The sequence below is a fragment of the Chiloscyllium punctatum genome, chromosome 1, assembly GCF_047496795.1.
Source record: "Chiloscyllium punctatum isolate Juve2018m chromosome 1, sChiPun1.3, whole genome shotgun sequence".
NCBI lineage: Eukaryota > Metazoa > Chordata > Chondrichthyes > Orectolobiformes > Hemiscylliidae > Chiloscyllium > Chiloscyllium punctatum.
In genome coordinates, this window is record NC_092739.1 from 51,031,872 (window position 1) to 51,046,541 (window position 14,670).

General features: G+C 40.8%; 1 protein-coding gene across 12 annotated transcripts in view; it reads right to left on the reverse strand.

Annotated features, from left to right (window-relative positions):
* Positions 1–14,670, reverse strand: part of LOC140464516 (protein FAM184B-like) — a 199,330-nt gene that overhangs the window by 25,925 nt on the left and 158,735 nt on the right. For 10 of the 12 annotated variants that reach the window (XM_072560568.1, XM_072560480.1, XM_072559903.1 and 7 more), the window contains 4 exons: positions 12,460–12,672; positions 6,115–6,299; positions 2,812–2,958; positions 2,037–2,154 (listed from right to left, as the gene is read on the reverse strand). In XM_072560568.1, coding sequence (XP_072416669.1) covers positions 2,037–2,154; positions 2,812–2,958; positions 6,115–6,299; positions 12,460–12,672 — 663 coding nt within the window. Of the gene's footprint in view, positions 1–2,036; positions 2,183–2,811; positions 2,959–6,114; positions 6,300–12,459; positions 12,673–14,670 lie in introns of all 12 variants that reach the window. The other 2 variants (XR_011954997.1, XR_011955004.1) reach the window with 2 other exon arrangements.

Here is a 14,670-nt window from a genome sequence, read left to right on the forward strand (position 1 = left end):
TACAATTAGAAGAATGTGAATATTGGTGGCTCCAAGTATCTTTATTGGGGGGGGTGGGGGTCTCAGTTTTTCACCATTTTATTTCATTGTCCGAGATATATTTATAATGAGTTAACCAAATTGACTGATGATACCATGTTAGGCAGCACAAGATGGAAATGTATCCTGTTCCCTGGCACTGGCATCTCACACTTTTATCAAGTTAAAGGAGAAATATTTTAAATACATTTACAAGCGGCAAACATTAACATTCAGCAAGCAGTATTGCTAAATCAGAAACTATCCAGGGCATTACAATCTATAGTCAAAGTCACATTTACTGCAATGCCTTAGGGCTATTAAGCATCATGGGAGTAAGAGCTGTATCGTTGAGGCTGCTATCTCAGGAGGCTTGTACACCTCCATTGTAAAGTCACACCTCTGATTTTGTTTCATGCATTGAAATTTCATGTTGGCCAGTTTGCAAAATAACACAGGCACTGAAAAGCCTGACAGAAATTCATGGCTCCTTTTTATCCCTGTCACATTTGAGCAAAGAAGAAAACGGAGACTGTTAGAATGCAGTTAATTGCACAGCCTTGAATATTTGTCCTTGGCAGAAATAACTGTTCTGTTGAAGTGAATAGCATTATGATAAAGATTTCCTACTGAAGCATGACAGTTGTCACTGTGGAAGACAATCATCTTCTGTCTCCTGAACTGCATTTGAACCTGTATTTCACCTTAAAGGATTGCCACAGGAATGTCATATGTAAAAACAAAACCTTTGTTTTTCAATTTTCAGATGCGAAATTGAAGTAGTAATATTCTTCTGAAAAAATCTTGACAGATGCCCCTGGATTTACATATAGGTCAATTTTTCCCTTTAATAGCTAGTGAAGAACTTAACCCACTCACTTAAAAAACTTATGATACAGCTGAAAGCAAATCTGTTTTCAATTTCTAAAAATGATGGAGACTGTTATAACTATAATATTTATAGTAGACATAAATAAATGAAAGATTAACATTTTACATTTTGCACAAAGGAAGTCGGTTGTCGTTATTGTAGGTCAATCCCAGAACATACCATCAGGAATTCCTCAGGTAGAACCCTTGGCCCAACCATCTTCAGCTGCTCTGATCGCCTTCCCTTCATCATAAAGGTCAGAAGTGGGGGATGATTGCACAGTGTTCAGCACCATTCGCAACTCCAAGATACTGAAGCAGTCTGTGTCCACATTCAGCAAGATCTGAACACCCTCCATAAATAACAAAGTAGTAAAAGAATGCCACAAAAATTGCTAGGAGATGACCAACTCTGACAAAAGAAAATCTAACCATGTTCCCCTGACATTCAATTGCATCACATCCCCAGAATCTCCCATCATCAAAATCCTTGAGGTTAAAATCAACCAGAATGTGACTAGATCAGACAGATATAAGTACTATGATTACAAGAGCAGGGTGAAGTCTAATAATTCTGCTGTAAGTAACTCATCTCTGGATTCCCTAAAGTCAGTCCATAAACTACAAGGTACAAGTCAGGAGTATGATAGAATACTCCCCACTCACTCCGACAACACTCAAGGAGCTCAACATTATCCAAGACAAAGTGATCCACTTGATTGGCACATCCACCATCTTAAATATTTACTCCTACCATCTCCAAGATGCACTGCAATAATTCACTGAGGCTATTTCAATGGCATTTTCCAAGCCTGTAACATTTACTACTTAGAAGGATAAGGGCAGCAGCAGGTGCATGGAAGCAGCACCAAATACAAGTTCCTCTTCAATTTTACCACCAATCGTTCTGTCACAGGATCACAATCTGGGAACTCAATTCTTAACAGCACTGAGGTGTATCTACATCACATGAGAGTAGCTTCTCAAGAGTCTACCTCATCACCAACTACCACTGGGAATTAAGGACGGACAAAACAAAAATCATAAATAAACTGACTGAATGAGGATGGATTGGCTCTCTCAGAACATCAGGTCTACGTCTTAATTTGTTGGATTCTATCTAGCAGCCTCAAATAACATGTGCTTACCAGAAGTTTTTTGATAATCTGGTCACGTTCAGATAACTTATCTTGAAGTGTGCTAATGCGATGCAAATCCTCTGGTTTGGATTCATGTTTCTTTGATTTTTCTTCCATCTCTTTCACTCTGCAAATGATTGCAGGTTTGCAAGAGTCTGTTATGAGTTGAGTCACTTATCAACAAATTGTAATAACACATTATACTGCAGCTTGACAATATAATAACCCTCAAAGAGAGTTAAGACTGAGACAAGAAATAATAGCGTACAGCTTATTCAACCCCATGGTGGGTGAAAATGTCTGCAATTGTATGTCTTGTACACAATAATAAAGAAAAGGATGCCACATCCAAATCCAAGGCAATATTATTAACAATACAAGTCAAAGTGAAACAAATGTAAGATGAAGATGCAAACTGAAAAAAAGACAAATTTGATTCCAATTGTGATGTTATTCTGTTAATAAAATCTTGGCAAACTCTAATTTGTTTTGCATAATTTTATCTATATGAAGGAGGCACAGAACTTCTGCAGGGGCTGACCCGTAAATTGGCGAGAAATCCTGGACACCAGTATAAAGTTTATGGGACTGGTTTGCACTCCAAATTTTGGCGTGCAATAAGTCTGTGCTACGGCCTCAGGCCCTTAGCCATGGATCTTTACGAGAGATCAATTGTCAGATGATTATCTTGATGTTGACCAATCATCAATATTAACGTTTAAACCAAATGTTAATTATTTTTGTTTCAGGTAGAGATGTATTTAAACAGTAATGCAGCACTTACTCAGTTTCCAAGGAAACTATCTTTGCCTGGAGACGGGTTTGGGAGCTGCTGAAATCAGACACAATGCCTTGAATTTCTTTCAGGTGGTTTTGCTTCAGAAAGTTGATTTCTTTTTCATGCTGAGCCTTAAATTCTTCTTGCACTGACCTTTGGCATTGAGGAAAAGAAATGAGGCAATATTGTGACAACAATAAACAAGAAAAATCAATGGCATAAACCTATGGTAATAACCTATCAATCACACAATAAGATTGGTGGGAAAGGTCAGGGCTCACACATTTTAGAGTAAGTGTGTTTCCACTGATGCAAAAAGTGCAATTTTCCTGATGAACCACCTCCCTCACCATAAAAATGTAATTTTACAAATGAGTAATCTTAAATAGATTAAATATATTTTTCTTAAAATCTATTTTCTTCCTTTAACTGCATAGTTTATTTCTACTTGAATATTATATCTTTATTTCACTTTCTGCTCAATGATTTAAATATAATTTATATTCAGCTTATTTTTTAATAGTTTGCAGTTGACAGTAAAGATTCTTAAAATTGTTTGGCTGAAGAGTCTGTTTGCCACTTATCCTGCTTACAGTTGCCAAAGGGTCCTGTGTCTAGTGAACTACACTGGATTAGATGTAGGATGAATAGAAATTGCTACTGACAGGCGCACATAAGCTCCAGGCATCTGTGCATGAGCTGAACAAACAAAACTGTTCCTTCGTGGCTGGGAGGGAAATATGGTTCATAGATCATTTCAAGAGAGGATCACTTGTCAAGTGATCATCTTTACGTAGACCAATCATCAAACTGAGGTTTAAAAGAAACATATTTTTAGTATTCTCACAAAACAAAGGGGTCAGTAGAAATCAATATGAAATTAGCAGAACTTTCTTCCTTCCTTACCTGGAATGTAAAGCATAATGGTCCTCACCACTGCCCGAGTTAAAAATTGTAAGAATGTAAGGAAAAGCCCATGTGACGTGTCAAAATTCATGTATAGTACTGGGGTATCCATTCATCTTGGAAAGTAGCACAAAATGGCTGCTACAGGATCACTATCCATCATAAACCCTGCCCAATATTCAGCAGAACAAGAATCAGGCACTTGATGCAATACCACCCAAGATCAATTTCTAACTTTTTAGCTCTCCCATTTGATATCAACACAATCTTGAATATTCTTAATGATTTTGCCATTAAATTCTATCCTTTACATTCTGGCAGAGGGTTAGAGTGTGCAACATTATAGAGGATAGGGAGTTTTTGTGATGGAAAGGGTAGTTGTAGGAGAATCAGCCCCAGATAAAAGCAGACAGCGAGGATTCAGGCAGTGTGGTATGAACCTACCCAGTGATCAGGGAGGCAGAAATTGCAGCCGGGGCCAGAGATGGCAGACATTTTCTTTCAAATCTTAAGTTCTAATCATCTATATTAGAAGTAACAGTAGATAAATGTGAGGTGCTACATTTTACTAGGGCAGGACATTTGGGGCCCTGGGGAGTTTTGCAGAACAAAGCGAGCTTAGAGGGCAGGTTAAAAATTCCTTTGAAAGTGGAGTTGCAGGTAGACAAGATAGTAAAAGTGGTGTTTAATATGCATGATTAATGTATTGAGTATAGGAGTTGGGAAGTCATGTTGTGGTTGTACAGTGCATTAGTGAGGTCACTTTTGCAATACTGTGTTCAATTCTGGCCTCCCTGCTATAGGAAGAATGTTGTGAAACTTGAAAGGGTTCAGAAGAGATTTATGAGCAAGTTGCCAGGGCTGGAGGGTTTGAGCTACAGGAGAGGCTAAATAGATAAGAGCTATTTTCTCTACAGTGTCAGAGGCTGTGGTATGGCCTTTTATAGAGGTTTATAAAATCATGAGGGGCATGGATAGGGTGAATAGCCAAGGTCTTTTCCCCAAGGTGGAGGAGACCAAAACTAAAGGCATAGGTTTAAAGTGAGAAGGGAAAGATTTAAAAGCGACCTTAAGGGGCAACTTTCTCATGCAGAGAGTGGTAGGTGTATGGAATGAACTGCCAGAGGTGGTGATGGAGGATGGTACAATTACAACATTTAAAAAGTTGAAAAATGTGTTGCTGGAAAAGCGCAGCAGGTCAGGCAGCATCCAAGGAGGATTGCTGAAGGATTCCTGAAAAAGGGCTTATGCCTGAAACGTCGATTCTCCTGCTCCTCGGATGCTGTGATCTCCAGCTCTGATCTCCAGCATCTGCAGTCCTCACTTTTTCCAACATTTAAAAAGTACCTGGATGGTTATGAATTATAAGAATTTAGAGGGAAATGGGCCAAGTGCTGGCAAACGGGACTAGATTAATTTAGGATATCTGGTCGGCATGGGCAAGTTGGACCAAAGGGTCTATTTCTGCGTTGTACAGTTCTATGACTCTATGACTAAAAGAGTGGCTTGAAAAAAGATCATGTGGAACAAATCAGAATGATGCCCTCTATTCAACAGTAGAAAGGCTATGGATTAAAGCACATTTATTTAGTCTATCAATGGTACCACTCTATGCAGCAGGACCACAACATACTAGACTGTACAACCCATTCGCACAATGGTACTACTCAACCTGGCATAAGAGCCAGCAGAAAACTGTGGGAGACGTCCATCTCCACAAAGTCGCAAGGATTATTTCTGGGCAGTTGAGATCAACAGAAACTTCACGTTGGGTCAAAATGCTGGAAGTCTTTCACCAACAGCACTGTAGGCACATCTATGACACATGGACTGCAGTGGTTCAAGGAGGAAGCTCACCTCAAGCTTCTCCAGGACAATTAGGAACTAGCAACAAATGCTGGCCTTGTTAGTGATGCCCAGACCACTGAAAGAAATTTAAAAATAACACAGCTGGAGTGGCTTCCAATGCTAGCAGCCATTGTAGGCATCCTCCTCATATTATATCACTGTCTGACAATGAACACAGCATTCTCGTTGACATGAGAATTCAATTATTCAAAAACCTGGTCACCAACTCGAGTGATGGAGCCCCAGGTTTTAACATCTTATGTAAAATGTGGGTGACCTGCAGTCACCTTGTGAACGTGTCTGAGGAGATATGGCCATTACTCCATGAATGAATCACAGGAACAACTCAAATTGGAACTGTGACCATTTACGTCAGACCTACACCAACATAATAAACTGCCCTGAGAGATTCAGCCTTGGTGGCATCAAATGGCACTAGTTAAAGCCATTTAATAGATTGTTCAGCTTAACATCAACTATAACCACTTTATCCACCAGACAAACCAAAGAACATTTAAAATTCAGTTTAAATTGTTTGGTAATTGAGCTACCAACTTCTGATGTTGCGCCTCTTCACTTCTGTGCTGGACAGTTTTCTGATTGCTTGATTCAATCTCCTTCTTGAGTCGTGAAAGTGCTTCCTGAAGTAGCAACTTCTCTCTCTGCAGCTTGGAGGTCTCACTTTGGGACTTTGACAGATCCTCTTCGAGTGCTTTCAGCTGGTTCTGGTAATTACCCTCCTTTAGAAAATAGATTCGTATTTTTAACAATTTGCTGTTTCCTTAAATATCACAGTTACTTATTAACACAAATTGCAACTTCTATAGGCATCATTTTGACACAGGTAGTGTAAAGGTTATGTGACTGAACTAGTAATCCAGTGCTCTGGACTAATCATCTGAAGGTACTAACTCAAATCCCACCGTAGGAGTTGGGGCTTTTAAGTGTTAAGTAAAAGTATCAGGATTTATCAACTAGTATCTACAATAAATGATATTGGAAACTAATTGGATTGCTGTTTGAACCAATTTGCTTAGAAAATCTGCCAGCTTTATAGTCGCACAACAATCTTACCTGCCTCCCCGACATAAAATGGTAATCCACTCAGTTGTGTTAAAACCACCATAAAAAGCCTATTAAGAATGAAAACAGATGTTGACAAATACACAGGGAGCCTAGTCAAACCTACAACCTTTTCCTCAGTGACATTTGTGAAGAAATAGACAAGCAATTCACTCTCAGGGAGTCATGTGCGATAGTTAGTGGCCCAGACATGTTGGTCATTGTTCCTGGGAATGTCCTGATCCACTAGCTGCATAGAGTCAGATGTACAGCACAGAAACAGACCCTTCGATCCAATTTGTCCATGCCATCCAGATATCCCAACCCAATCTAGTCCCATTTGCCAGCACTTGGCCCATATCCCTCTAAACCCTTCCTATTCATATACCCATCCAGATGCCTTTTAAATGTTGTAAACTTACAAGTCTCCACCACTTCCTCTGGCAGTTCATTCCGCCCTCTGTGAAAAAGTTGCCCCTTAGGTCACTCTTATGTCTTTCCCCTCTCACCCTAAACCTATGCCCTCTAGTTCTGGACTCCCCCACCCAGGGAAAAGACCTTGTCTATTTACTCTATCCATGTCCCTCATGATTTTATAAACCCCTACAGGGTCACTCCTCAGCCTCCGACACTCCAGCCTATTCAGCCTCTCTCTATAGCTCAAATCCTCCAACCCTGGAACATCCTTGTAAACGTTCCCTGAACCCTTTCAAGTTTCTGATGCACTCAGCACAGAGTTCATGAAGTGGCTCCAACAAAAGTAGAAATTGCTGGAAAAACTCAGCAGATCTAGTAGCATCCACAGAAAGAAAGCAGAGTCAATGTTTCAATTCCAGGCCCCTTCTTCAGAATGCCACCATGTTGACACCAGACTGCATGAAACCTCTCAGCAACAGGGACAAGCAAATCTCCTGCTAATTACTTCCTCTTTCAGTTGATAACTCAGTCTGCCTCAACATTGAGCATTACTTGGAAGAAGCATTGAGTTTGGAAAACTTTGGGTGGGAGACTTTAGTGTGCACCATTGCCACCAGTTCAGCCTGCTTCATTATACAGATTCTGACAAGATCTAAGACTGGCTAATGCCCTGCAAGAGTTTGTTTGTAAAGTAGGGCTCTTATGGTGCAGTTGTTTATGTTCCTCCCTGAGCCAGGAGTCCTAGGTTCAAGTCCCACCTGCACAGTGGTGTGTTATAACATCTCTGAACAGATTGATTAGAAAATATATAAAGTGCACAGAGGACTGCTAGCTTTGTTTAATTGGCAGCTTAATAGACTTGTAATGACTTTAACTGAAGTAGTTTTTGACTGTTTCTCTGGACATGACTAAGGGGTGTTCATAGCAGTAAACATTGCGTCAATGGGACTTTGGCGATGTTCGATTGACAGTTTTAAAAGAAACTTAAAGAGACATTAATGTAAAAGAGAGAATGGTGAATGCCTTTTTTTTGGTTCATAAGCATTTGAAGGATTTACTATCCGACAGATGAGTTCAGTAGCTAGAGGATAATGAGTGAGTGTGCATGGAAGATGCATGGGAGATAAAATGGAAATAGAGGGAAGATGGGAAGTTGGGTTGGAGGAGGGAAGCTAGAAGGTCTACTAAAATGAATTACACAGGGCTGATGCCCCGGTAAATGGAAGAGGGCTTTTTAAAATCACTCATCCTTACCATAGATCCACCTCCACTGCTGCACTGGGAGGCAGTGCCCCAGTTCCAATCTATATCCAACACCTGCAGACCAAAACCCTGGGTGAGCAGGCTAACATTTAGAAATTGGAGCTGCAACATTGAGAAATTATAAACTATGAACACAGTGTAGAACTCCAGAAGGTCCCGGGCAAGTTGGTGAAATGAACAAATAGATGGCAGATGAAGTTCAATGTAAAAGAAATCTGAGCTGGTGCATTTTGATGCAAAACAAAAACCCTGGATAACCAACATAAAATAAGGTCAAATATTTGGGGAGGAGGGGAGTGGTGCAACAAGAGCTGGGTTTGTGTATCAATCATTGAAGCTGGCAAGGCAAGTGGAGAATGCAGAGTCCTGAGTTTTATTAACATTGAGCAAAGACCAAGGAGGTTCTGCTGAAGATACTATTCAACCTCAACCAGACTACTGCATCCAGTTCTGTGTACCACACGATAGGAAGGCTGCAAACATATTGATGAGAGAGTGCAGAACTGCTTTACAAAAATGTTTCCAGGTTTGAGAGACTTCGGTCACGCGGGTAACTTGGAGAATTGGAACTGTTTTCCCTGGACAGAGGAGGGCTGAGAGGAAATCTGATAAGTTTTCAACATCATGAGGGGTCTGGATCAAATAGATACTGTTCCAGCTCCTTAAATACATCCTGTCTCATCCTCAATACTTTAAAGTGATTTGCAAAAGTAGCAAGGTTTTGGTCTCTGGGTGTTGTGCTGTAGATAAAAAAATCGTTTCACGGCGAGTGGTTCTGGCATGCACTGAGTAGAAGTGAAGACAGATTCAGTTGAGGCATTCGAAAGGGCACTGAATAATTATATAAATAGAACCAATGCACAAGGGAAAAAGGCAGTGGAATGGTACCAAGTCTTAATGCTTGGAGAGCCAGGACAGACAATAGGGAATGCTCCTTCTGTATCATAATAATTCCATGTGTCTTTGAAATGGATGGACTCCTAGTTCCTGAATTGAAAATGAAAACAAAAAAACCCACGGTGCTAAATTAGATAGTGTAGGAACAGATCTCGTAGCTCAATGCTAGGCATCTCTGGAGCCTTTTTGTCAAAACCATTGCTAACAGCAGCAGCAGAACCGTATTCAACCACAATCTGGAACCTCATGGCCTGGTGCATCCCCCACTCCAGCATAATTATCGAAGCATAAGATAGACCCTGCTTCAGCCGCAAATGCAGTGAATGTGCCAGGGGTACGATGCATTTTTGACTCTCACACTAAGTATCTTCCAGTCCTGTTGATTTCCCCCCCCCCCCCCTTCCTTTCTAGCTTCTCCTGAAGAAACCGATTTTACACTGAGATGTAGTTTAACACCCAAATGGATGTGCATCAGTGGACTATTCAAATGCAAGGACCATCACAGAAAGGCCTGATGTTGTTCATACCTGACACACCTATGGCCTCATAACAACAGTTATTGCTTAGAAATTAGGAGTAGGATGATTTTCCTCTCCCTACCTCAGAGTCAATGAGGGACACTATAGGACACTTTGAACTGAGCTAACTCAGCACAGAGGAAACCTCAAAACTGTGACCTTCATAATCTAAATCAATCACATATTCACCGAACCACTGAGTGACCCCAAGCTAAATAAATATAATGTCAGCACAGCTACACATCATGTCCATGCAATGTATTCTGGGGACTGCAGTTTGTCTTGCTGCTAGATTATAAAAACATCACATGATATCTACAAACATACCTTGTGAAAATCTCACTTCTATTTGCCAATGAGAGGTTGACAATATTGATATTCTAAGCTTGACTTTGCAAGCAATTAATGTGGAATTAAAAATAACTTATAACCATACACATTAAGAACATCTTCAAAATATTAATACATATAATTTTATGCACATTTATAAAAACATAATACATTACAAGCACTTTGGATAGCTTGACAGCCTCAATCTAATCCACAGCTGAGACTAATGCTTTATTTTTCAATTTTAATGCTTTTCTGAGATCATTGTCAGGTTCTTCAATATACATACATTTAACCCACCAGGAAACCATCCATCCGCAAAGTGAAGGAGGGAGCATTATCTACAAACAATTTCTCAGAATTGTAGTTTAATGTCACAAGAGACACAATGTTTATCACCTTCAGTTATGCTGCAGGGTATACTGGGGAGGATTACTGTGCGATGAAATTTCAATAACAACAGGCTTACTTTTGAAGAGAAACAAAATTCATTTGCATCACATTTCACATAAAAATATATATATGATCCACCTTAAATCTAGATATGAAATTTCTCTTTTGATAAAAAATAAAGTATTTTTTGCTATAACTACAGATTCTTTAGTAAGATTGCAGAAATACAAGGTGCAATTTTAGATGTTTCTGTTCCTTCTTCCCTGTTGCCAATGTTCTGTTTCAGAGTCAAGAGTGTGGCACTGGTAAAGCACAGCTGGTCAGGCAGCATGCAAGGAGCTTGAGAGTCGATGTTTCAAACATAAGCTCTTCATTAAGAATGTTTCCAATGAAGAGCTTATGCTCGAAACATTGACTCTCCTGCTCCTTGGATGCCGCCTGACAGGCTGTGCTTTTCCAGCAACACACTAGACCCTGATCTCCAGCATCTGCAGTCCTCACTTTCTCCCAATGTCCTGTTTCAGGATTTTTTTTGAAAGATTAAATTAGATTCCCTACAGTGTGGAAATAGCTCCTTTGGCCCGACAAATCCACACCAACTGTCTGAAGAGTAACCCATCCAGACCCATTTCCCTCTGACTAATGCACCCAACACTAGGGGCAATTCAGCATAGCCAATTCACCTGACCTGCACATGTTTGGACTGTGGGAGGAAACCAGAGACGGGGAGAATGTGCAGACACCTGAGGCTGGAATCAAACCTGGGTCCATGGTGCTGTGAGGCTGCATTGCTAATCACTGAGCCACCATGCCGCCACCCCTCCTCCACGCCACATCCCACACACACCTTCCCATATACATATCCTCTCCCTCCCATTCACACCCCCTCCAAAAATCTCAGTGTGCTATCTCAGGGATCCCATTCTGCATCTCGACTGTAGTCCTTCAGGCTCCTTTCCGCAAAGAAGAGTCTCACTTTACCCTGATTGAATCTTCAACTTAATGCGCAGCCTTCCCCTGATCCCTTGCAGTCTCCTTCTTGCAAACTTGCAATCATTCTCTGCATGTAGACCTCAGGATACATCTGGAGATCCAGACATCCATACAGCCTCACTGCTCTTCCAACCAGCAGCAAACATTGGGGGGGAGCTGGGTGGGGAAGAAACAACCTTCGATTTGAAGCGGTGTTATTTGGATCATAGGTCATAGGCCAGATTGGTCCCTCAGTGAGCCACATTCAGGCCTGATTCCTGACTGGTGGGCAAGACTGTTCTAATTATTCCGTAGTGGGCCATTTGGCAGGGGTGAGGAGCAGAAAGAGGGGAGAGAAATCTTAGACTTTTTCTTGTAATGAAACAGCTTGAAGAGGCACAAAAGAGGAATCTGTTTGGTTCAAGGTTGACAATTTACAGTACTTGACAGGGAGGTGTGAATCTTGAAGCTTCACAGGTGGTTTGAGTAAATGATTCATAACCTGCCACCTCTTTTTCTGAACCCAATGGGTGGGAAGGCCTCACTACTGACAAGAATCTGTACTACAAACTACACTTAAAAATGTTATCCAAAGTGAGTGGTGTGATCAGATAAAGGAAGCAGCAGTTACATCCCACCGTTCAGCTTGCAGAAACCTCCATGTGCACCCATTTGATGTGGGTTTGTCGTTGTCCTTCTGAAGGGAATCAGAAGTTTACAAGATAGATTTAAGTCTTTGAACATCTTGCAGTCAGGCTTGCAAGCCCAGACCTTCATTCATTGCCTGGGAGATCCACACAGCCATTTCCCCCTGGTGTCAGGTAACAGCAGAATTCAGTCAAGGGTCAACAAAGCTCTTAGCCATGGATTCCAGAACATGACTCCTCTGGCAATGGGGGCCATGTCTGGGGAGGACAATTCTGATCTGGTTTTCTGGTCTTTTACCTCACTGTCACGGACTCACATTGGAAATGTACGGGAAAAATGCAGCATTTTAGGTCCATAATATTTACCTCTTTTTAAGGCAGCAGCACAACAAACACCTTACCGCTATTTCATGCTGTTGACATTTTTCCTCAGTTTTTAGCGTCTGTTCCTTTAGGGTCTGAAGCTGGGATTTCAGATCCTGATTTAATGCAGTGACGCACTGAAGTTTTTCCAGGAGCATTTCCTTTTCTTTACCAAACTGGGACTGAAGCAACTGGAGAGCATATTGGGAAGTGTCCATTTGTTGTTGTGAGTTCTTCTTTATGTTTGTGAGCTGAAAGAAAGGCAGAAGTCAAATTCAAAACACTAACTTCACTTTAATCCATACTTGAGCCATCACGGGAAAAAAAATCCCTTATTTTCAGGATTACTGACTGTTTAATCCCATGTAGAAATCAAAGTTTGTTGTAATTTTCAAAATACATTTTCTACAGGATTACATAATTCACTCCTGAAAATAACAGAAAGGTTTCTAAAATACCTCAAGAATTAAGAGCTTGGAGAAATTTCAAAAGAGACCCCTGGCATTTATGGAAATCAATTGCATGCACTAATGCTCTCAAATTATAATTAAAACAGTTAAATTGAGCTAAAATCCACTTTTGCTTATTAGGGACTTCCTGAAAGCAGCAGAGGCTGGAATCTTTTGACACCGGAACCAAATGCAGTTCTTGAGCGTGCAGCAGTGAATGGCCGGATGGTGGGACAATTTCACCAGCGGCCATCAATTTAAAGCATCTATCAGAGGAGTTACTGGCCCACTCAGTGGAACAGAAATGCTGCAGCTTTAGCAGTGCCACTGACAGAGGTGGCTGATGCTGAGGCAGCAAGGAGATGGAGACTTTATGTTGAAGTACCTTGAAACTGCCAGTAAGTGAATCAAGGGAATTCTTGTGGTGACTGTGGGGTCATGGGATGGCTATTGCTGTTCAGCAGGCCCTCAGTGAGCCATTTGGCCTCTGATAGGAAACCCTCTCCACCTCCTTCTCACTAGGAATCCAATGGAAGGCTAGCTCAATGTAGCTGGCAGACACAAGAATTGCACTGATTTTTAGCTTCACATCAATTTTGTAAATACTGTCTATATGTTACTTAGTGGCACATTGAAACAGTAGTTAAATATTTGCTTAGAATAGTCATTTTGGCCATAGAACATACCAGCATTTGGTACAAATTAAACATGACTTCCTTGCTTTTGTGTTCCATTCCCCTATTAATAAAGTTTGGTCCATTATAAAATTAAATTAACTTAATTTATTACATGTTCTCACAACCTGTCCTGTAACCTTCAATGATTTACAAACACATTCCCTCCGGTCTCTCAGCTCCTGTACCTGTTATTGCCTCTCCATGTTCTACAAAAGTAAACCACGTCCCAATTCTCTCCATAAATGTAATCTATCATTTGTCTAACAGGTCTTTAAAGTAACAGATAGAAAGTGGAAGGGGAAGCTTAAAAATCCAAAGCGACATATTAAAGCATTGGAACAGTAACAGTGTGGGTAAAGAGAAACAGGTTGGGACAGGAAGGAAGAAAAAAAGTTTAACAGAAACTGTAAATCAGGGAATAAAGGTCGTTGTCAAAAAAAGGAAAATAAATTAAAGGTTCTTCATTCTATTGCCCAAAACATCAACAACACAGATGAGTGAGTGAATCAAAAAAAGAGGTAAGTGATCCAAATCTGATTGTCAAAGGTTAGAAGGCAATTAAGGATGGGAAATAAATATTCCAGGGGATACAATATTTCTGAGAGACAGGCAGAATGGCAATGGCTGGGAGATTCGCAAATAATCAACATCACATTAAAGTCAAAATAAAAATAAGAGCCTAAATTCTATTCAGTTATGGATTAAATTGGGATAATGAAAAGGAACACAAGTTTTTTTGGGCAGCACGGTGGCTCAATGGTTAACACTGCTGCACGTTCTCACCATGTCTGGTGGGGTTTCTCTGGGTGCTCTGGTATTTTCCCACCATCCAAAGATGTGCAGGTTAGGTGAATCGGCCTTGGGAAATTGCCCATAGTGTTCAGGGATGTGTAGATTAGGTGCAGACGGCAGAGGTAAATATAAAACAATAGGGTATGGGAATGGGTCTGGGTGGGTTACTCTTCGGAGGGTCAGTGCGGACTTGTTGGGCCATAGGGCCTGTTACCACTGTAGTAACTCTATGAAGAAGAAAGTGGACAGGCAGGAGGCTGGGAGAACACAGCAAGCCAGGCAGCATCAGGTAGTGGAGAAGTTGACGTTTTGGGTGCAACCCTTCTTTGGG